This window comes from Pagrus pagrus (assembly GCF_965226575.1).
Source record: "Pagrus pagrus genome assembly, chromosome: 18".
Classification (NCBI taxonomy): Eukaryota; Metazoa; Chordata; class Actinopteri; order Spariformes; family Sparidae; genus Pagrus; species Pagrus pagrus.
The window spans coordinates 25575738-25600075 of NC_140202.1; the positions used below are offsets into that span (position 1 = coordinate 25575738).

The 24338-nt window shown below is 41.5% G+C and overlaps 1 protein-coding gene across 2 annotated transcripts in view; it reads right to left on the reverse strand.

The window, feature by feature from the left end:
• The window catches only part of slc4a11 (solute carrier family 4 member 11), an 86211-nt gene that overhangs the window by 30448 nt on the left and 31425 nt on the right, over positions 1-24338 (reverse strand). Inside the window, exons 4-8 of one of the 2 annotated variants that reach the window (XM_084381085.1) lie at positions 15773-15816; positions 10951-11179; positions 6807-6839; positions 1420-1501; positions 131-254 (exon numbers count right to left, since the gene is read on the reverse strand). In XM_084381085.1, coding sequence (XP_084237211.1) covers positions 131-254; positions 1420-1501; positions 6807-6839; positions 10951-11179; positions 15773-15816 — 512 coding nt within the window. The remainder of the gene's footprint in view (positions 1-130; positions 255-1419; positions 1502-6806; positions 6840-10950; positions 11180-15772; positions 15817-24338) is intronic. The other variant, XM_084381086.1, reaches the window with a different exon arrangement.

The window sequence follows — 24338 nt, forward strand, 5'->3', positions numbered from 1 at the left end:
ACCGAGCAAAAATACAGAGGAAAAAAATAACATTAAGGAATGAAATATGTGGGTCTACATCTGCCTCAATAATCCAGCAAAGTCAGACAAATCCCACGTATCATTTCCTCCCTCTGGGGGTGGCAGTTACCATTTTGAGCGGGGCCAGTATCAGGATGACATAGCGGACCTCGCAGCAGTTCTCCCCCCAGTTTTGCGGCCTCTCCAGGCGGGAGATGCACACGTGACGCCTCTGGAGATGCTTCACGTTGCAGCTGGAGCAGAGAGAGGGGGAGAAAAGAGGAGGTTTTATAAATGTCAATGCCTCACCTCAGCAGCAGCACCCCTCGATACCCGCAGATTAACCTCCCTCTCTCTCCCTCTCTCTCTCGCTCTCTCTCTCTCTGCAGCAACAGGTAGACAGTATTCAAATGTGCTGGGTGAGACACACATATACCTGAATGTACTGTATGTGGACATACACATGTATATATTGCAGAGAAATCTTTATTCCTGCAGTACAAGATTCAAATATTACATTTTTAAAAACATGACCACATTCAATCTCCAAAATTTGGTGATTTGGAATATTTCAGGTAAGATTAAAGGATTGAGTGATTAAAAGTGACTAAAAGTTTTTCAAATTAAATGACAAAATGTGCTGTCAGAATAAAATAATTGTGTGTGCATCGGCCAAAATCATGACGAATCACTGCAGATAAATCATTTTTATGATGTGATAATGCTGCAGTTTAAGTTTAGGCACAAAAACGACTTGGTTGTGTTTGTGGAAACATGATGGTTTCGGTTATAAATCATAATTATCATTGAGGTTAGGAGATGTTTGTCATCATGTTACAATAATAAACACGTGGTTAAGGTTTGGGTTGGTGGTCACACTTTTAAAGAAACCGTGTCGACTGTTGGTGTGAAACAGGAATCAGGAGACAAACTGCAGTTTCTTTTACTAAAGTCAGATTTTTGGTGAAACATTTATCCACCTCGAGCTCATTCCTGTGAGAACTTTGTCGCTCTATAGAAATTTTTCTATTCATCCAATGATGGTTTAATCTATTAAATGTCAAAACTATATTCAACATTTTCCTGAAGCCCAAAATGGAGTCTTAAGATTGCAGTCGCAAAACAAAAACATTAAATTAACAATGAAATGAAAGAAAAAGGCAGAAAATTATCAGGATTAAAGAAGCAACAACAAAGTATGTTATTTTTATTTTTTACCAGATAAATGAACACAAATAATCAATTAACAAAATTGTTGGTAATGTTTTTATCATCATCATCACACACACACACACACACACACACACACACACACACACACACACACACACACACACACACACACACACACACACACACACACACACACACACACACACACACACACACACACACACACACACACACACGATAGCTTACAGGATGCAGAGCCAGGACTGCTGGTACTGGACCCCGGTGGCCGTAGCTGTCACCCCCTGGATCGTCTCTGACAGCAGGTGGACTGTGGGGGGCAAAGGTCAGAGGTCAAACACAGGGTTTACTGAGATCAACCTCAAGTCCAGACTGATCCTCACACACTCCTGTTTTCTCCTACACAGGGTTGAACTCTTCTTCTCCTCCGTGTGGGCGTGCATGTCATCCCTCCACTCTAAAACGTATACCCACACGTTCATTAGCCTCTAATGTTTAGATCGCAAATATTTATGTATTTAAATATAAAACCTAGCTCTGATTTCTTCATCTGGCCCTAATGGTTGTTAGCCAAATGCCTAAAACGTTCAATACAAATCTGGAGTCTTATCTGCTGTGCCAAGCCTCCCAATATGATGTCTACATCAGAAGTGTCTAACAAGCTCGCCTTCTGCTTTAGGCGCCGATTGCCAGTCTTGCGCTGTGTGCAAACACCGCACCACGACACGCTAATAACGATGTCCATCCAACCCCAGAAAACACCAACGCTCAGATTTTAAAAAAGCACATTTCATTATGCTGCCGTGTTTACACAGGAATCATTAAAAATGGACAACTAGGGGCACTGCTGAACCCAGTGTGTTGCCTCCTAATAGGAGGAATCTCCCTCCCGACTTCTCACGCGGAGAGTGATGAATAATAGTGTTTTGGGGGATATTCTTCAGCAGCCCTGACTATCCCAAACCCCTCAAGAAGATTCTGCGTGCCTTGGCTTGCAACGTCCTCTTTGACTCATCAGCGGCGAGCAAATTACAGGGTGGAAATGTTTTGTATCGTAAGCAGCGGGGACGATCATTTCCATATCATTCGGATTTTCCCTGCCAGTGGTTTTTCTCCCTTTTCTTTCTGTCTTTTGTCTCTTCTCTCCATCACTCCCCCCCTTTCTCCCCTCTCTCTCTCTCTCTCTCTCACTGCCATGCCGTCTCATCAATAAAGTATCCTCCATTCATGCCAGAAAATGATGGGCGTCACCATGACAACAGTATCACAGCGCTCAAGGAGGGAGAGAGTCGGAGAGGGGAGAATGAGAGTGAAGGGGGGGGGGGGGGGAACAGACAAGAGAGACGGAGAAATATAAGAGAGAGGGAGCATGTACAGGGGAAGAAAAAAGGATGAAAGGAAGCCTGTAAAAGAAGGGGGAATGTAGGGAGGAAGAGGGGGAGAAAGAGATGAGAGGAAGAGGAAAAACGAGGGAGACACGAAGAGACAAAAAATAAAAGAAAGGAAGATGAAGGAGACACGAATAGAAAGAGAGAGAGAGAGGAAACAGGGGCAAAGAAGGACCAAGGGAATGAAACTGGAAAAAAAAAAAAAGATGTCACGAAAAATAAAGAACGTGACAAACAAGAAGGAAAATGAGAGCGAGACCAGACGAGGAGAAGAGGGGAGAGACGGAAGGGGAGGGGACGGAGAAGCGAAGGAGGTGGACTGGGATTCAATTCAATTAATGGCAGTAAGCCTGACAGCCATGTAATAATCAAAAACCATCCAATTTCTCATTGACGTCAGGGAGGAGAAGAAACGGCGGAGACGAGAACGAGAGAAAGAGACGCAAACAGAACAATAGGAAGATTAAAAGATAAAGAGAGGAGGAGGGAAAAGAAGGAGGCAGAGGTTACAGGAGAGAGGAGGACGACGTGCGGTCTTCAGTACCGAGAGACTAGGTGGCCAATGTCGGACCATTCGAGGGGCGATAACGGCTAATGCTGCTAGCCGCCAGCCTTCATATTACAACCACTTCAATGTTTTTATTACTGACAAATCTCTTCTGTAAGTGAGAGAGATTGTTTCAGTGTGGAGAGTAGTTCAACAGCCGGAGCAGAGCATGAACACTGACTCAGTGTTCAGGGTTAAATATCACTACTACTAAAAGTGGGAAGCTTCTACAAAAACGACACATGACTGAGCACTTTGTCATCAATCTCTCTCACTGTCCTTTCAATACTGCAACTTCAGCCAAACGGCGTCCTCTTCTTCTCTGCTGCTAATGTTATTTTGGTGTGCATTTATTCAAAAGGTCCCCTGCAGACAAATTAAAATTCTCCGCTTGGAATAATAATTTGCGTCTGCTTTGTTTTTCTCCACATTCAACTGTAGGAACAGAAAAGAAAAACAACAACATTTTTGACAGCACAGAGAAACTTTGCCCCCTCAAGAAGATAAACGTGGGAACAGTCTTTCAGTTTGAGGACTCGTTCTGTACGTTATTCTGCAGAGTGACGGTCAAACATCCAAGTGAAATAACAATAAGCACATTTTAATTTCTAAGCTAATGAAATCTTGGCGTCTTCACTTTGCAGACACGCTCACGCCAACATCGTTCCCTCCACTAGGGCCTGTACATCTGCTGCATTTTAGTAGTCATCAACTACTCCCAAAAAGTAGTGGCAACCATTAAAGGCCTGGTCACACATATGCCCATCTCGGCAAATGACCATCGCCTGCCAATACTGAATGTTGCAGGATGTGAGGCACACTAAAAGAAGTCTGCTAGTTTGTCGTCCACGCGATGCCAAGATGCAGATTTGCTTCGCCAGCGGATGCAAATGTTTTATTTGAAGTGAATCTGAGAAGAATATAAACCCTGGTTGATTTTGCATATGTGACTGTGCCCTAAAAGTTTGAGTCATGTGGGTGAGACTTGCCAACAGAGTCAACAACATGACGGCTGTCTTGCAGGTCTTTTCTTCTCTAAATGGTTTAGATTGTGTTTAACTGATATGATGAAGTCATGTCCATGTTTGGTTTTTAGAAGGCCGTCTCAACGGCTATGAATAGCCTACACTCACTACCACACTGTGTTAAACCCACAGTCTACAACGATGCACAGTTTGGATCGACTACTCCGTGAAAGCCCGACCCTCCACCGCCCCGGTCTCCTTTTGTAAATGGTCAGGATCATGCGTGGGTTATTGGAATACGGCGTACGCTAGCTCCAGCTGAGGTGAACAAACCTGTCTTGGATGTTAGGAGGAGAGGTGTGGGAGTTAAGGTCGCTGATGTGATCAAGTGGGAGGCTAATTGAGACATGCACCTTTGATATTTGTCAGTTATGTGGAGATTTCTGCGGGGTTTCGTCAGCTTTTTGGTATGCAAACACCACTGTTTCCACACATAGACAGGGGAAAAAAAATAATAAATCACAGATGCTCACACGCAGCATATCAAATGTGACAAACTTCAATGGAAAGTGATGAAAAAATATGGAGGAAGGCAAGACTGGATTGCCCTCTTTGATCTTTATGGATTTCTTGGTGAAATTCTTTGACTGCATTATCCGCACGGTTTCGGTCGGAGGGGGCGAAAAACAGATTGCAATTTCTGTAAATCAAACGGGGATAATGCAGTCTGTCACAAATAAGGAAGAGACGAATCAATAAATATGCTAAACCAGTGAGGGAAACGTGCCAGTCAGGAAAAAAATAAATCAGCAGCAGAAACACACACAGATTCATGGTGTTTCTGTGTATGTTTCAAAAGGCCACGAGTCCTTTTGGCAAGGAGACTCGTTACATTAATTCTCAGAGGTGACCTCAATAAAACCTCATGATCTCATGCTGCCTTAAAGATTAACTGTGGTTCTCAACCGTCGGTAGACCTGCCAGCGAACACACACTCATAAACACACACACACAAATGGAAATGATTGGTTTCCTTCAAAGTGTGGCTTGTGGAGGGCACTTTGAAGGAGGTGATTAACACACAGCAGGGCTCCATACAGCAGCGGCAGATGAAACACTTACTGTATATTAGGTAACCATCGTAAGCCAATCACCATGCGGGACACGGGTGCTATGATATCACATGATGATGAGAGGGGCCACGAGGACTGGGTCAATGGTGAAACCTCGTTATCTAGAGAGGTTGTCAATTCTAATCTTCGACTCGCTCGCATAGAAACAAATTACATTAACGGTAAATAAATCAACGCCCTACACGGGTGTGCTATCAAAGTCAAGCGCTGCATATATAACGAGCTAAACTCCAATCATACACCCAGTGTGAAGAGCAAATTACCTGAATATGAAATTTAGAAAAACAAGAACTAAAATGCCCCAAAAAGCTAATTAGGAGAAGACACTACAGGCTAATAAAGTGCAGTTTGTAACTAGATATCAACATGAAACGTCTCCGGTTGAGTTCTTACGTTTAGACAGTTAGTTTTTATATAACGAGTTTCCTGAAATGTTATGTTTAAATATGCAAATGAGGCAGCATCTAATTAAAAATGCAAAAACAGACGGATAGAAGCAGGGTTGTTTCAATTAGCTGACATGTTCGAGTCGAAAGGTTTTTAAAGAGATTATTTTAGATATCTCTTTTAATCACTCCATAAACTGATTAAATACATTTATCGACGATCAGAGATGGGTAGAAATACATCAAAAAGTACTTGCTTGTCAAATGATTCAATATAAAATATTAAAGGGACTACCGGCTTAAACTTTAGAAAAAGGTCAATGTTGGCAAAAACAAGCACTTCTAGCTTAACTTTGATGGTCAGAGTTAACATTACAGCTGTTGCAAAAATGAAAAATACAAAAAAAAACAATTTTCACCATGTTTTTTAGGGTTAATACGTTATTGCTCGGAATGATTCATCCGCTCTGTAATAACCTTCAAAATATAAATGGGAATAAAACTGTAAAGTTTGGTGTGTGAGGGTCAGTGAAGTGGAGATTTTCTGGCTCAGGGTCTGAGAAAAAAACATATTTTGTGAAAAAACAGCCTTTAAAGATTTTTGTTGAAAAATTTAATACATTTTAAGGCAAAAATGGAGACTAGGGTAAATATTTTAACTATTAGATAGTTTATTACTTAGATGAAGCTTTCTGACGTTGTGTAATTAAATATGTTTGCATTAATGTCCAGAACAGATGTGTGAACTAAAATAAACACCTACATTTTGTTAGTGAAGTTAGAGATGCAGAATCTTAAAAACTGACCAGTGTTTCCACCTGTTAGTGTCTCCCCTTAAATTATTGGCATTTTATACAATCTCAACCAAATTGATTTATTAATTATTCACACAGGAGCAGCATTTATTTAATTTTTTTTTTTTTCACAAAAAGAGCCAAGAACATTATTGGACAAAGATTCTGCTGGACGCAGAGGGCGTTGATTTGAGGGGCAGCTGAAGAGGCATCGATATCTGTGACACGGGAGCGATTGCCGGTGTCTGTAATCATTTGATGACTCAATGGATCGACCCAGTCCCGAGTGTGGCTCGGGAACACAAACGGCATACTGATGGTGATTGGGTACAGAAGCAAAACCACTGATTGCAGCCTCGTGGCGGCTGATGCTGACATTTTCATCCAATTAGCACAGCTTACCGTCATCAAAGAAAACGAAACTTTGAGACTTGTCTGCATGGAGGGAGAAAAGAAACCAAGAGGAGAGAAACCAGAGTCAGTCACCTTTTTTCTGATCAACAGGCGAGCAGTTTCTTGGATTTCACACACACATACAGTACGACACACTCTGCAACCTCACACACACACACACACAGACACACTTTCTGCTTAACAGGCACGCACATAAATATCTCTGCTGAACAGAAGCTTCATTTCCTGCCCTCCTTTACCTCATGCATATTAAATATCATTTTCCAGAGAAAATCCCTCAATGTCTCGTCTTTGTTGGGCGCAGCGAGATCTTATCTTGATTACCGTCTACAGGCTATTACCAAAAATTGGATTTTATCACCGATAGCAGTTACGTGTTCGGCGAGTGTGAAGAAGAGGAAGCCCAAAGACGTCAATGAAGAGATCAAGATGGAAAAAATGACATGTGTGGCCGGCCATTTTTTCATGTGGTAAAGAGCTCGAATTAATGGCTCCAATTTAGTATTCTGATCATTCCCGCAGAATGTTACAGGGAGATTTTCATAGTGAAGTGTCACACCTGCCGGCCTGGAAGAGATATATTATTATAACAGACAGAGGAGAGAGAGTCGGTGGATTCAGAAATACACAGCACCTTTTTCCTGTTGAAGAGAGTTAATTATGTTCAGATTATTTACAGTAGCTGCTGTCATGTATCTGCAAAGTATGTTGTTAGGAAAAAAAGCACGCAGCTTTAACAGATGCTCATGTATTTTTTTTTAAATCAATAAACATGTTGGGAGGGATTTCAGAGGCGCTCAGGGTCACAGACTGTAGAAATGGCTGCCCGCATTTTGCAAAGTTTTGAAGTCTTACCTTTGCAGCTCTCAAATCATGACTGTTTTTCAGTTTGATTTGAGCTGGCAAATGTAAAAAAGAAAAAAAAAAAAAAAAAGAATAACACAGGAGGATTATGCAAATCGAGGCGAAGTGGAGAGCCGGGCGAGATCGATCAAAGGTGACAGCAATTTAGGGGAGAAATTATGGTACAGTCATCACAAATAGGGCAGACAATCAGCAGAGCGCGCAGCAACGAGCACTGTAGCTCTGAACGGCAGCACAAAGGGAAGAGAGGGAAAATACAATTACACAATACATCATTACTCAAAATATTAACAATTAGTCACTGCGAGACAGCTGCTCATCACTGTTGTATGCGCTGTCATCATCGTCGGCATCCTGTAATCATTTATCGGCTTAAAACGTTGGACTATCTTAAAGGATGCAGTGTTATTTTCATAGTAGTGGCTGTAGTAATATCATTATCAATGCATTGCATCATTCGTTACTCGGCACAACGAGCGCATTGTGCTTCATCACCGAATCCCAGGAGAGAAGTGAAGAAGAGAAAAAAAACAGCACAAGTTGGCCTCCAAAAAAAAAAAAGCGACTCCTCTGTACGAGTTGGAGCAGGACTAATTATCTCTGTGGGCTTTCATCTTTTTTTCATTTCTGTAATTCTCTGTTCTTTCTGTGCCTGTTATAATCTCGCCCCTGTTCTCTTTATCTCACAGCTGTACAGTATTACACTCCAAATGAGCTGGTCCGCTCGCCAGCCGTATCACCCCGCCGTGGCAGAGTGAACGCAGATACGGCAGAAATTAATACCTGAAGAGATATGTCCCGTTGATAACATACTTTACGTGCAATATGAATGTATTCCCCCCCAGAGGAAGAGTCTTTGTTGTTTTTGTTTATACCCCCACCACCACAGCGGTGACATGAGTGTTTGGCACGTGAACATTCGTGATTTCGATTCAAGGATCTCGACATGCAACGTGGGGATTCTCACTCTGAGTGAACTATGAGTCATGGCACAACAACATACTGAAGAGAGGGATTTCAAAAACCTTTTGAAGTGCTGCATATTCTTATTAAATTATTAAATAACACCAAGTCAAAATTTAAGAATCGTAGGTAACAGGAATCCACAGACGGCTTGAAAAACAAACCTTCCTCCCTGACGTGAATACGTAATCTAATGGCTGAATGGATTTCTTTCACGTCTTTTCCGTTCATTCTGTAATTATTTCTACATGCTACATCCGTCTGTAGATATAATTTAACAGCTGAAGCACAGTAGTGAAGCTCATTTACATCTTTGAAACAGTAAATCTTTGTCTTTGTTGCATAATTGTGGAATTGTTACATCATCTGCAGCGCAATTAATTATCACCCGGTTCACATCTCGACTATTATCCTTCTGCTGCTGCTCCTGTATTTCCCCGGAGTGACATGTCAAGTTTGAGCTGAACTAAAAGAGTAGTTATTAAAAATAAAATCATGAGTATTGTTTCTGAGAATCTTTAGTCAGTTAGTAACACGTGACTGACGACTGCTTTCTTTTATGCTAATATTTAAGATCTTTCGTACTAATAACGTATATTCCCCTGACGCTGTATATTAACGTTGTACTGATGAGTGCGGGCAGTACTTGATAACAGGGTTAGGGTTTAAGGCCAGGTTAGGGTCAGGGTAGGGGTTTATAATAAAGTATCAGAGATATTAAAGTATTATCCTTTATTTTTCTGTGCGGCTATAAGCCACTTCAAATTTCAGTGAGACCCCTGAAAGCTCAAATTGATCCTCAGACAGCTCAGACCTGCGCAGGAAGCCTTTTTTGTTAAGATGGCAGCCACAAAGAAGAAGAAGAAGAAGAAAAAAAAGCCTCTTCCTTTTGCCTCTTTGCGGGGTATTCTCAGAGAGAAACAGTCAAGTAGCCGCAGCCCATCGCAGCTTGAGAGTCTCCGAGAGGCATTTGAAAAGCTAAGTGAGTGATCGATGACAGAAGTCAATTATCACCTCGCGGATCTGTCAGAGGCTGTGCAGGGTTGAGCGTCACACACCACCCACCTCAGACTAACCATCAACAACTGCGGACACCAGGCCCAGCCAGACAGGAAAACACAGGAGACGGAGTATAAGACAGGCAGCACCGCACACAACCATCCACATGCTCTTATCGTGCAGAGAAAACCCCCTCGTGTGTATTTTCCCGCATCTTTAAACATCTTGCAGCCAGGCAAAAATTAATGCACTGCAAAAAAAATAAATAAAAAATTCAATTCTTTGTGACATCGTTTGATTTGCAGAATAATTACTTTTGTGAAAGCGGCGTGCTTGCAGCAGAGAGCGAGGCTTCAACAATGGATACATACTGTTATGTAAGAAGGCGGATTTCTCCTGCTCTAATGGGCTGAGGAGATTCGCCTTAACCAAGAGGCTTTGCTACTCAGCCAGAAGGACCTGTGCTGGAGGGACTGAACTAATGTGACATGGATCTATAAGCCGACAAAATGGGCACCAAAACCTGCGGAAACTATGCTACATTTCAGAAATGAATTTATGCATTAGAGGAGAGGAAGGTGGGCAGAAAAACTTTATGCATATCTTAAATACTTTAAGGTAGAATAAACTTAAAGCTTTTCAGGTATAAATAGGAGGATTAAAACGTAGATGTGTGCTAGTAAAACTGTCTTTACCGTTTTTAACTAAACCCTATCTCCTGAAATATTAATTTAAAGTGGAACAGCAACAATGAATCGAACAGCTGCCAACCTTTAGATTCATCTTGATATCAATTAATAGGTTTGAGAGAAAAAAAGGTCAACAAACAAGACATTTTTCAAGCCAAAATATGTCTTTTTTATGCGTTTTTATGTACATTAATCCGTACGATTACCACTTGGCAGTATTCCTGGGAATTAACGTCTGCACATGTGAATGGTTGCCAGCACGATTCGGCACGTTGAGCTCTATTTGTGTCCACTTTTAAAAAAGCTGTGGGGCAAATGAACGGCCTCGATTCAACCATCGCAAACCTTCCTTTGGGTCTTAAAAGCTTCTTGAACCATTCTCAAGTCTATCTGACAATCCTGCTCCCGAGCCGGAGGTGAAGCCGTTTTTTCAGGTAGGTGTTGACATGTGAACACGTCAGATGTTTTTAGGTCAGGAGTCATATGTCACGGGGGTCTGACTGTGAGCACGAACAGGCGGTGCAAGTTCTCAGTTTTACTGTGCTCAGGTTGTCTTTCACGCATTTCTTCCACAAGCTGTTTTTTTTGCATGCAGGTCGACGGGTTCGCTTGCTTACCGTTGACCTCCTGAGCTCCTGCGTCTGTGAAAAGCATGCTCATCACCTCCTCGAAGTTGCAGCTGGGCTCGGATGAGTGACTGTCCTGGCCCACGTGGTGCAGCATTCTCTTCAGAACGTCATCCAGGGAGGCGGCCGTCTCATCCAGCAGGATGGTGGCCCTCGCCAGGAAGCCATCCAGGTCCCGGTGTGCCCGAACTTCCTCCTCGAAGTTCATCAGCTTCACATACTGGAGAAAAGTCAAAATTGTCAAAATGCATCTTGTTTCTGTAGAACTGGACCACTTAAATAATGCTAATTGCATACAGTTTTGGTTGCAAACTTTAGTTTGGTCTCCCTTGATTGACAGATTGACAGACAAATTGGGCCTCGACTGAAAGTGCGCTAAAGCTTTGACCTCCAAGTAACCCCCCATACCAGCCCCTCTGAGCCAATTAGTGTAGTTTTAGCAGCAAACAGCAGAGCAGTGCAGAGACTACAGCTCTCCAAAGTTCATCAAAAATGGACCGGTGGTGTCTGAGAATCACCTGAGAGACGGACGAATGGACAGAGAGATGAACACAGCTCGATTAAGAGCCCAGACACCCAGCAGCCCCTCAGCTTCATCGATCGTGTGATTTACAGAAATTCTAAGGATGAATAGCGTCCCTGCTGTTCTTTTCAAAATAAAACAAGTACCGGTCCATGTCTGGAGTTATCTGTGTATGAAGCTCTATAAATACATCTGATTTTGTTTAGTTTGTGTGAGTAAGGTCTGGGGTTCTCTTTCATCTCAGGTCAAGTGATAAAAAGGTTAAGAAATTGAATTAAGTTTGGTTTTTAATTTGAATTTCATGATTTGTAAGAAAATCTGACAAAAACATCACTGTATCAAAATTACTTCTATTTATAGACCACCGCAAATAAACAGATCCGCAACACAAAGTTCTTGGAAAAATGATAATAACTTAAATTAAAACAGAAGTCTCATGTCTAACTCTCGAACATCCGTGGTCACCAGTTTTAAACTGATGCCCTCTGGGTGCCACTTTAAACTCGCTGAACTGTGGAGGCACTGAAACACCCATTTATCTCCATCACAAAAGACGGATTGTTGTATTTCTACAACTTTTAAAAATGTCATCCCGTAAAATGTTCACTGGCATCCAAGTAGAAGTTGTTGTTTAGTAGTTTTGGATGTTTTTAACCATTTTTTTCATTATTTTTTGGATGATAAATCAAAGGAACGCTTTTTTTTTTATAAGCCTTACCAGTTATGTGAGCTGCTGAGGTTTGGGGATTTCGACTGTAGCGATGTCTGCCGTCTCTCCGATATAATGAAACTCGCTCGGTGCTTGTGGTGCTCACAGTGCCAAAAGAAATATATTCTCAAGCTCAACAGCATTTATCTATTTCCAGAAATCATGGCCCGCTTACTCAAGATAATCCACAGAACTTGTTGTGAGCAGTTTCATGTGCAGGACGAGGCTCGCATCTACTCTCGTCCATGAGTAGATGCACGCTTCCCTCTGCGTGGTTTATACCTCGGTTTTTGGAATCAGCAGTGAAGTTACAGATTGTTCACCACCTGAGGTAGTTCGGTGCAGCCTGCAGTGCGTGAAGCAATAAAGGGCGAACATACGGTCTGGCATATGTCACATTTTTTATAGAAGACGGATAAAAAAAACAAATGTAAACGTGATGTTAATGCCAAATGCTTTGGTAATGTCTTCGGCCCCGTCTGCTTTCACATCTAGAGGATACTTAAGAGCAGCAGGAAACGTTGGAGTCCTGTTGTTTTCACCTCTCTCTCACTCTACAGCTCCACCGTCTCATTTGAACTCGCCATAGTCAGCCACAGTGTCCTCGTCTTCATCTTGTTTTCTTGTGTCTTCTTCTTCTTGTGCGACAGTCAGATGTATTCTTCGTAGGACTGCACGCACCGAACCGTTCGGGGTGAATACATGCACCGTTACTCCCCTACAGACTGCTCACAACGAGGTCTGTGGATTATCTTGAGTAATCGGGTCATTATTTCTGTAAGGAGTCACTGGTGTTGAGTAGTCATATTTATGTTTTTGGCGCTTTGAGCAGCACAAGCTGAGTGCCATCTATCTAAGCTAATCTTAAGCAAAAAGGCTGCCAAGACAGTGACCGCAGTTCCAGACTGTGTTTCAACATCTGCATGTGTGAAACCACTGGATATCCTTAAGGAGACCCCAGGAAATATCCAGCCATGTTTTTGGGCAACAGAGCAGGTATTCAAAGCCAAGACGTGCTCTTTTCTTAACCCTAACTCAGTGTTTTCTGCTCCTAAACCTGAGCAGAGAATGATCACAGCGTGCTGAACCTAAAGAAACTTAGAAGTTGCAACATAAACGCATGTAAAGTTTCAGCATGTCTGCGGTTTGCAGATACAGAACTCACATTGCCAACGTTTATTCTGGTGCTTGGGTTGTAAATAGCACTACAAGAGGAAAAATGTGTGTTTTTGATTTTTGGGGTGAACTTTCACTTTAAATATGAATGTTTCCTTCGGCAATACAAACACTTTACAGACGATTTATATTCTAACTATACACCACATCCTTTTTTTAGTCTGGCTTTCATGCTCACTCGTGTTGTTCAGCTTTAACGTGCTCCCACTGGGAAATATTCTCGGGGACCTTGGGACTGATTTACAAAGCTACGGCAGGCAGATGATACGCAGCTGCAGCTCCATATGACACATGAGTATTACTCCTATTGATAAAACTGGTTCACTGTATGGATCAAATCATCTTGCAGATTTCACAGAACGTACTGCAGACGAGATGTAAGATAGAAGTTGTAATTATTGGTGCAAAATGCCCAGAGAGAGAAGCAGCAAGTTTTTTTTAACCTGATTTTGTAGTTTATTATAATATATTCTTTTCTCTGTCAGGCAGACTCTGAAAAGACGTTCCTCACCGGCAGTCTTGATTACTGTAATTCTGTCTTCTCTGGTCTATCCCGGAAAGCCTTGAAATGCAGATGATCTAAAATGTAGCAGCAGGTATGCTGGCCAAGTCCAGAGGCAGAGGACACATTACAGCCTCTTTAAAGTCCCATCACAGGGAGTAGACTTTAAAAATACTGCTATTGGTTTCTGAATAACTCAAACTTACTGATTTCAAGTGTCAGATTCTTTGGTGAGTTCCTCTCACACTATTTGGTCTCTATGCCAGGACTAACACTCTACTTTTGGCAGTCAGAAAGACGAACTGAGAGGATCTGCAAACAGAAACCTTAAATAATCATTTTTAACTGAGAATCCACATTAGACAGTTCTAGTTTTTATGTTTTTATGGGGTGAATTTGACCTTCATTTTCGTTTTATTTGTATTTTTTTTTATCACTTTATGAACATCAAAAACAAAGGTTTGATTTCTTTGAGTACTCCCTCTTGAATTTCTAATGAAATCAGCTGCTATTGTGTTTGTTTGGAATGAAAATCTGCATACAGTGCACAGGTCTGTCTGTCAGTGATTGAAGACTTTCTTCCCATAATGCAGTGTTCATTCAAACAGAAAGCCAATTAAAATGGCAAACACATGGGGCCTCAGGGTAGCCATCAGACAGGCATCTACAGGACCATCAGACAGGCAACACCATCAGAGATGTTTTCTAAAATGCCCTGCATCAGCAGACGATAATGATATCATTGGGATTTCCTGAGCTTTTCCATAAGATCCCTCTCTGATTGATCAAATGTTGATGCTCTGCTGCAAAGTCTGGATGCACTGACTGTTGTAAAAGTATCATTAAAAAGTATGATTTGTAGGAAATGGCCACGCCAGCTGCTCACTGCACTGGACTTCCTACTCTTAGCTGTAGGTCAGGTAGCCATGGAGCTAAGTGGCCCTATTAGGTAACAGGAGCCTGCCCGCAAAGCAACCTTGGGTGACCCCTGGTCAACAGTCACAGTCAACCAGCTTCCGAGTGACAATGGCTGGACACCCGACTGGGCCTGGACACTGCCTCTGAGACAGTATGGAGGTGATTTACAGCGGCTCCCATCAGGACTATGACTCCAGGAACGAGAAGACGCGGCAGGTGGGGACAGAAGAGCGGTAAAGAGGCAGGTGAGCTGGCAGCGGGCGACAATGGTGTGTAAAGCTGCAATCTTTTCAATCGAGGATTTATTTAGACTGTTTGAGTTTGAGAGTTTGTGTTATGATGAGTTAATGGGGCGATTCAGCTCATCTCAGTTCGGTGAAAAAGAGAAACTTGGATTCAGACGGTGCACAGGTGCATTTTTTCTGTTCGGTGAGGAAAAAAAGGTGTTCAAATATTTATTTTCTTGACATTTTGTGAGTTTATTGTGAGGAAACGCTGCCTCTACATCTCCCAGCTGGAACTACAGGGCCTTTTGGACGATCGCCTCTTGTGGCACAAAGTGGTATTACAACCCAAAACATACATTTTTAAACTAAAATTGGCCTTAACTTACAAATCGCTTTCTAAAACATTAGAATAAACTCCAAACATGGAGCAGAATGAGAGAGCCAATGGTAAAGCTTCACGGGAAGATAAACAGTTTCATAGAAGATATTCACACCGACAGCAGAGCTATTCAGTTGTCGAACATATCTTACATACATTAGATGTTAAAACTAATGTTGTGTAATGTTTTGTTCTTCTAATTTAAACATCAGGGACCTTCTTTGTATATTCTATCCTCCCAGATTTGAGACGAAGAGTTTAAATATTGTATCTGAAGTCAAATTTAAAATGAGCTCATCGTCAACAATGTGCTGAGTTACTTGACTGCAAAAAACTCACTTGCTGCATTAAATTTAATGGAATAAATGTGTACACGTACCTTTCTTGATGTGTTCAACAACACGCAACCGGAGTCGTCAGCCTCTGCAGAGAAAACAAGACAAGAGGTGCGATTAGACAAAACATCGTCAAGGCTCATGTTGATTTATTTAACATTATACAACACGGGGTTGCAGAAAATAAATCAAATGTGGTATGTCTGTGATTAATGTATCCTGATGTCCACTGAAAGGTTTCAAACACGCTTGTGTCACATTCAAGTATCTGTGATTTGTGGGGTAAGCAGAAAAAAACAACATCGGAGAAGATTTGCCATCAATTTTAATAATATTTTGATTAATTGCTCAGCCTTAGTTTGTTGGAAATATATTAAAAAAGTAGATACAGTACATATATATTTTCAATAAATTAAACACATTAAAATAAGGAAACTATTTTATCACCTTTGGCAACCAAAACACAACGTCTGGTGGTCAAGCTGGCGACCATTTCTCAAAGTCGTGCCCTCCACATTTTAAGAATTATTAAAGCCATGTCTATCATATGTGAGCCGTTTGTTTCCCTCATTAGACAGTCGAGGGAAAAGAGATTATATGAAATGAATAACAGGACTTAAGGCGGTGTAAGGTCACCCCGACAGCTCAAGGACACTCCATGTCTTCAGGCTTTCTTGCTTTTGTTGAATCAGAATATTACAAGTTAAAATCCTTAAAGTTTTACTGCAAATCTGTAGTGACACGGTAATTGTCACGTCCTGTATTTGCATTTAAAAAGCAACAGCGCACTCATTACCAAAGTCTGAAATAAAGATCACAAGAAACAACCACTCAGCCAGGAAAGAAAAGAAGCCCGGGACCTCTTTTTTTCTAACAGTGATGAAAATGTCAAGAGGCGAGTCTCTAAATGCTCTCATTGAACAGGGATTGGAAGTTCTCTGCTGATAAGGCTTTAATACACATGTCTGTGGAGCTGAGGCGAGTGCTCAGATAAAGTACAAAGGTCTGGATTTTCCCAGTGCTGGGAAAAAAAAAAAAAGGAAAGGAAAGGGAGGAAAAACCTTTTATGCTAGAAAACAATACGGGGACAAACCGAGGGAATGAGGTTTTCAACACACTTCAGTCCCTTAACCAGCAGCCTGTCAGTACCCTGCTGACTCTCATAAAACAGTCCGCCACCGAGTTACATAACGCGGTTATCGCCGTTTACTGTGGGGAGGACGTTATTAGGTTACCATGGGCTTTCCTCCTCTGCTCCGCGTGATGCACTGTGTCGGCTCCGTCTGGAAATCAATCAGCGCTTTAACTCCACCCTCCAGCTATGGAAAAGCAAAGGAAACCCCCCCCCCCACCCCCCCTTTTAACAAGCCAATGAGCCCGAGGAAAGCGCCACGATATCATAATATCAATAATCCAGCCACAAGTGAACATGTTTGAGTGCAAGTCTGCAGAGAAAGGGGAGGGGGGGGGGGCTTTCATCGGCACACCAAACACCTTGCCGTCATAAAACCCTGCAGGCAGTGGAGGAAGAAAAGAGAGCCCCAGCCTCCCCACCTCTGTGATGAGACTATGGCAGGGGGCACGTGTCGTGTGCAGTGGATTTGGTTCATCAAAGCTTCACAATCAAAAAGCACACGGCTTGGGCTTATCCGCTCCCAGAGGGGAGAAGGAGCTGCGGCTCTAATTGCTGTCAGGCTGCAGCCGTAAGGAGATATTCATATATTCATATAAGATTACCTCTTCCCCAATGATCACCTCCTTCTAATGGCCCTCTGTACGTCTCAATATACTGTGTGGCTTAAAGTAATCCAGGAGAATTTCAGGGTTTAGGGATTAGGGAGAGGAAGTGTTCAAATGTGACACCGGCTTGTTTCCCTACTTGGTTTCCTTATTTGATCAATGTGACACTTACAACTGTTGATTATATTCTGTCTGCCACAAGTGTTATGTAATATCAGAGTGGAGTGTTGTATTATTTTAGTCATTAAGGGTTGCAGGGTGGTGACTGACAATGGCTGAATTACTGTGTGATAGGACAGGATCTCGTATCCAAACAGGCTCGAGTGTCCTTGGGCCGGGGTTAGTTTGAGACACGAACGTGTTTGAAATGAAAATAACCGGTTTGGTCGTGTTGAAAAAAAGTTCAATTTAACTGGTATCAAAACACCGATGGTTCACATTTTTAAACTTTCAGCATACTAAGAATACATTTACCACCAATCTCCCCAAACTCTGCCTTTAAGAATTGATGTGCCCATTAAGATTTAATGTGCCCCATTGCTTAAGTCAGAGTGAAACAGTAGGGATGCACTGATCAGACCAGTGTCTGAACTTATGAAGCAGATTTTTTGGATATCATCCAGAGTTGGATCCACTCTACATTAAAAATAAATACTTCATTTTTATGTTATGTGTAAAATATGTAAATTCTGGGGTTGTAACACTGCTCACGTCCATAAAAAGAGAAGCTGAAGTGGAAACAGACAACTCTCCTCCTCTAGTGTTTCAAAGTGGTATTATTGTTGCCACAGCGGTAACAAAAACAACCAGATCGCCTTATGTTTCCTACCAACTACCAACAGCAAAGGACAAAATGTGGGTTTATTCATTCATTAAAGTCTCTAATGGAGACATGAAAGCAGATAGAAACGGTGCCAGTGCTTCCAGCTTTTTATTTTCCTGGGAGATTTCCTGCCCGGTGGCGGCAAAAAAACAGCACAGTGAAAGCGAAGTTCACAGGGAACCGGTATAAACACGGTCTTTATTTACTTGAACTGCTGTTTACAGTATACAATCTAACGTCCCTGAAAATTCACAATCATTAAAACAAATTCGATGAATGCCTATTTAAGAGCGCTTCCGATTTTATTCAAAACCTGCACTAATTCTGCACAGAAACAAAATAAACCGGCAGATTGCTTCGCCAAATACCACATTATTCTGCACAAAATACTCAATTCAGAGGCAAATGAAAAAACTCAAACCTTGACCTCTGCATGACATGTCCTTGCAAATGTGTTAATATTTTAGTAATTGCTTCTCAGGCAGCTGTTCTCAGGCTTTTTCTTTTTATCAGCGCCAGAGAATATTTTGCATGGAAATATTTTACCTTCTCTGTTACTCTGTGTTTCATAAAATAAAATCAGAAAATAATCAGAAAATGAACAAACATGGAATTCATCACAACCCTTTCGGATCAGACTAATAGAGAAAACCCTTTGCCCTGAAATCTCTATGCAATCCACCCATCCATCATCCATTCATTAATCCAACCATTCATTAATCCAACCATCCATCCATCCATTAATCCAATCATCCATCCATCCATTAATCCAATCATCCATCCATCCATCCATCTATCCATCCATCCATCCATTAATCCATTAAACCATCCATCCGTCCATCCATTAAACCATCCATCCATCCATCCATCCAAATAAGATATAGGTCTCCTACCATCTGGATGTGCCTGTAAAACCCCTGGGAAGGCGCCCAAGAAGCATTGTGATCAGATGCCCAAACCACCTCAGCTTGCTCATCATTGGCTCTGCTCCCTCTTCGCCACAGTGTTTGGATACAATGCCTGCATTACTGCTGATGTCTCTCCAATTTACCATCACTTGTGAACGAGACCTTGGGACTAAAACTCAATTTTCTGGCAGAAAACCCATGTCAAACTTTGATTTGCCGACTGATTCACACTTGACCGTGAACTGCCCCAGAGCATGCTGAAGGTCAAGGACTGACGAAGCCAACAAAACCACATCAATCAATTGCAAAGTTGCCGAGGTCATCCCAACTCCCAATGAAAGAGTGTTTGACTTCAACCGAGAACACGGACACAGATGTCAATCTGGTTAAATAAGCTAACTGGATGTACGATCGCCCATGAACCCTCCGATGGATCCGAGCTTCAATGATCTTTCCAGGACCCTAGCAGAAGCTTTCCTGGGGAGGCTGAGCAGTGTGATAATCCAATAATTGGAGCACATCTTCCAGTCTGCCTTTTTAAAAATAACAACCACCAACCTGCGTTGCCATTCCCTGACATTGTCCCTGACCTTCATGAATCATTGAAAAGGTCTGTTAACCAAGAAACACCAACAAAACAAGGCTGAAGGTTCTGGAAATTATGCAATTTCTTCGATAGCAATTGATGAAATAAATTCTCCAAGTTCTCAGTATTGCATGTTCATGAATCAAACCCCACATAGAGTTATCAAGGTCAGTAAAATGTCCTTGTTCAAAGCTCCAAATCCTCAAGTTTCCAGTGTGAGACACGCCTGCCCTTCCTCGTGACTTTTCCACTTCAATATTCAGCCAAATTGATCGAACTAAAATGGAAGCGAGCCCGGCGCTGGCAGGAATATAATCATGGAATCAATTCTATTTATGGAGACCATTTGACAGTTTTATGACAAAGTTCTCTGAAGAAAGAAGAATGGATACAATCATGTCAAAACACTGAGAGACTAAAACAAACATCCCTGCATTACCAGCTGACAACGCTCTCAACAAGCTCTTCAATTTCTGATCTTCAACACTCACTTGAATCACTGCCATCAATCACTGTGATATTTGTCTGCTGCCCACTTGTACACTGATACCTGCATGTTTTACTGACTCTGCAGACCTAACGCGAGGACGGTGAAGTGGAATCTATCAAAAACTAAAACCTGATTGCAAAATCTTAAGGGATCACCGAAGCTACTGTAGCTCATCCAGAGGGGATCAAGTATGACTGACTGCACCAAATATTGTGGCAATCTGTCAAATATCTGTCCAGAAATTACACCCAGAACAACAAATATAAAACCTCATGGATCAAGTCCAAGTATGAGTATGAGATTTCATGCCAATTGGTCTAGTAGATTATGAGAAAATTCACTGGATAAGCCAAAAAACTTTGACCTTCTGGTGGCATTAAAGATATTCAGGATTCCTTAAGAGTCGGCACCATTGATTTCTGTACCGAATTTCATGGCAAGGAAACTTGAAGGATCACCAAACTCCGTAGCATTCACCCCCCTAAATATTCAGGAGGATTTCCTCTTGAATATATGGTTGAAAGTCAGTAAAAGACACAGTTTTAGTCCAGAGACAATCATTTTCTGAACAGTTCTTCCCCAAAAAATAGACATTCAGAACTATTAGAGCTTTTTTGTGCATTTGAACATTTTAGCTGCACTTAAAAGTAAAAAACAAAACAAAATAAACCTAGAAATGTTTGACATATTGCCAATAGCTGTTTAAACGAATGCATTATTTACCACTGATCTGTCTTATCTTATTGAGGCCGTCTTCATTTTTCCATTTATAACTTTGCCTCATCTTCTGTCTCATGATTCAGAAAGAAAGAAACATACGATGACTACATCGAAAAACATAACGTGTAAAGATATTTCCTACGAGCTGAGACAGATGAGGACAAGAACTATTTAGTGTTTGCAACGATGAATCCTGTTTTCCCTCTGAGTGATGACGCACTGTGGTAAAAAAAAAAACAAGACCGCTGCAGTACTTAGGATGCAGAGCTCACATTGGGACACTAAATAAAAATAATGCATTTTAAATAACTCGAACAGATAAGCCATTATAAAACATATCTTTAGTATGCTACAAATATACAACAGACATGATTTCATAAAGGTCAAGATTGAATACTGTCCCAGTGTTACAGATTAAAATCATAAAAGCATCCCACATTTTTTCATGAAAGAAGCCACTGTTGAATATAAACTGGGGTATTAATTAATTACAACAGACATGTTTTTGAAATTAGATTTAGGTAAGAGCTGCTGTCTCGGGGTCTGATGTAATCACTACGCTATTTCCTATTCTAACCACTGCTTATGTAGGCAGACAGGATGTGATTAAAAGTCCTGTTCGGGAGTCTTACATTGATTTGATATGGTGGACATATTCCACAGCGGCCTGCTGATGTGGAATAATAACATAACCTAATAATTAGTGACATAAATTAAAAGCAAACGCAAACAGCTAATGACACCGGGATCAAATGTATGTGACAACTCGACTCCGGGAGAGGCGGAGGAGGAGGAGGAGGGGCGGCGGGAATAAAAACAAAACACACTCATCAACATTCAGCTGCACTGTCAATGAATAATGCACTGAAAATTTGGGAACAGACACCGCTGGGCATGACAAACATTTCTGCACCTACGGGTGAGAATTTTTTTCCTGATGACAGCAGCGAGAATTCAACATATTACAGCGATACAGAAGAAGACGAGCGCAGTAAAAAAAACACTGCCAGGTTCAAACTAAAGCCACGGCTGCGAATCAATGGCTCCGTGATCAGGGGTGAGTGATATGGCGATTATGTAGCATGAGATGATATAACGTATCTCACCCTCAGAGATTTTGCCACAGTTAACAGCCTTTTTATATTTCTGGATGGATTATATTATTTTCTGGGCAGTGTTGGGTTTAAATTATGTCCTGTTGAATGCACTGAAATAAATATGTGCAATAATGTGAAACTATCTTCATTCTCACGGCTCCTACAAGATGAAGAACTGACTGCAGGATTAAGTTTGACAAATTATACTGAAATGAGAAATACAGAGATGAAATGTAACCGAGTACTTGGAGGTGCCTGTACTTTACTTGAATATTTCCATTTTCTTCTACTTTATACTTACACTTCTGGCATTTTGGGCACAAATATTCTACTTTTTACTCCACTACATTTGTTGGATAACTTTAGTTAATAGTTACTTTGCAGATTGCAGAAAAAAAAACTGATTCTGAAGTAGAACTTGTGTAACCGCCTCACTTTTATATCATAACTTAATTTTATCCTTTAAGGCATTTGTGTAAAATGTTGTCATAATGATTTGATCTGATCACGATGACCTTTGAATACTCAAATCTAATCAGTTCATCCGTTTAATTCATAAAGTCTAGACACCCGGGGGTGGGAGTGAGGGTTTTTCCGGGGTGAATTTGTACGTACTTATATTTTTGTTCTTCTAATAAAAGTCCAAACACCACCCTTCTGTCAACTGAAAGAGAAGTGGTACGGCCCAAAAAAGAGTGGTGGGAATATGCAACTCCACAGTCATGATAACAGGCATTGACTATACGATCTGTTCTGCTGTGACAGTTTACACTATCGCCACTCTGGTGTTTTCACGCTCTTATTTTAGACCTGACATGCACTCGTCCAACTTGAGACGGAGAGTTTTCCCCCCTTGTTTTCTTCCTCTAACTTGTTCCCAGCTTGCACCACTCCGGCTCTCTTGTCAGATGCCTTAAGTGTTACTATGTATGGAGAATCAGCCCGAGTGACATGGTCACCTGTCACATCTCCCTCTCTTCCCCCCCCCTCCTCTCCCCCCTGGTGCACCTGGGACTGTTACCGTGGCAACGGTAACCTGTTGACTTGTGGGGTTTCTGGTGATGGGGTCAAAATCATCTGCACCTGCAGCTGAGGAGCTGTCTGTCAAGTCAACACCTGCCAACGGGCTGCGGATGGACTCAGAACACAGTGAATTCCATAGAAAAGAGTTGAAAGTTGTTTCTCGAGTGCTTCGTGCTTGAATGATTGCTTGGAGAGACAAATACTGCTTTTTGAAGAATGAGCCTCATGTTATGATATAAAACATCTCTAAAAGTGCCAGGAGCAAAAAAAAAAAAATGTGATATTGATCAGTCAGTTGACAAACAGAGGAGATTATTGACTGGAAGAGGCAAATTCAGAGAGGCAGCTCCTCAAGTTTCTTTAGATCTGCACAAGCTGGTTCTGACACATTGTCGCAGTGAAAATGAGACCAGGTCAGAGGAGGCAGTGCAGTGGCATTATATTGGCTATTTAACATGAGAGGGTTCTGCATAGAGAGCTGGAGGAGAACTGGAGCGTGCTGGTTCTGTTTAAGAAGTGAGCAAACGTCATTGAAAATCTCAATGACTTGTCGAGGGGCTGTGGACAAACTCCTGATTACCCAGGTGGTCTCCTGTAAACCCCTGAGGTAAACCCCTCAGGTATCTGCTAATTGTTTCTGCCTGCAGTTTGGTGCTCATCAGGCAGCACACAATGGGTTTATCAGAACTGAGAACATTTGCCTGCTTTAACTGGAAATGAAACTGATGAAAGCGATGTCACCAAAAGTAAATTTACGAGCCACAATACCAAGACAACGCGCTGAGAGATGGTGAAAAGCTTCGTAGAGCTCAAGTGAGCTGCATAGTAAGGTTATAATCCCTTTCACAAACTGTACAAGTAGTCATTTAATCCATTGTGACTATAAAAATATTGATTATAGCTGCCTTAACAGCAACTTAACACTGTGTTGATTTAGTGTATAATATTAGGCTGTTAGCAGGTAATACTGAATGTTGTGGTTGTATATTTTAAGGGTCAGCATGTCAACATTGTCGTTGCACCGAAGAAATGCAGCAAACGGTTTCCACATCATGATCTTTCAATTTAAAAGACCCTAATGTGTTTGTAAATGAAAATGTAATTTACCTGTATGTCCCTGTAAGAGTTCACATCACACTTTACAGGCGGTGGAAAGGTAACAACATTTTGTGACAAGTGACATTTCCTGGTACCTACCTTGTCTTTATTCAGTATGTGGTACA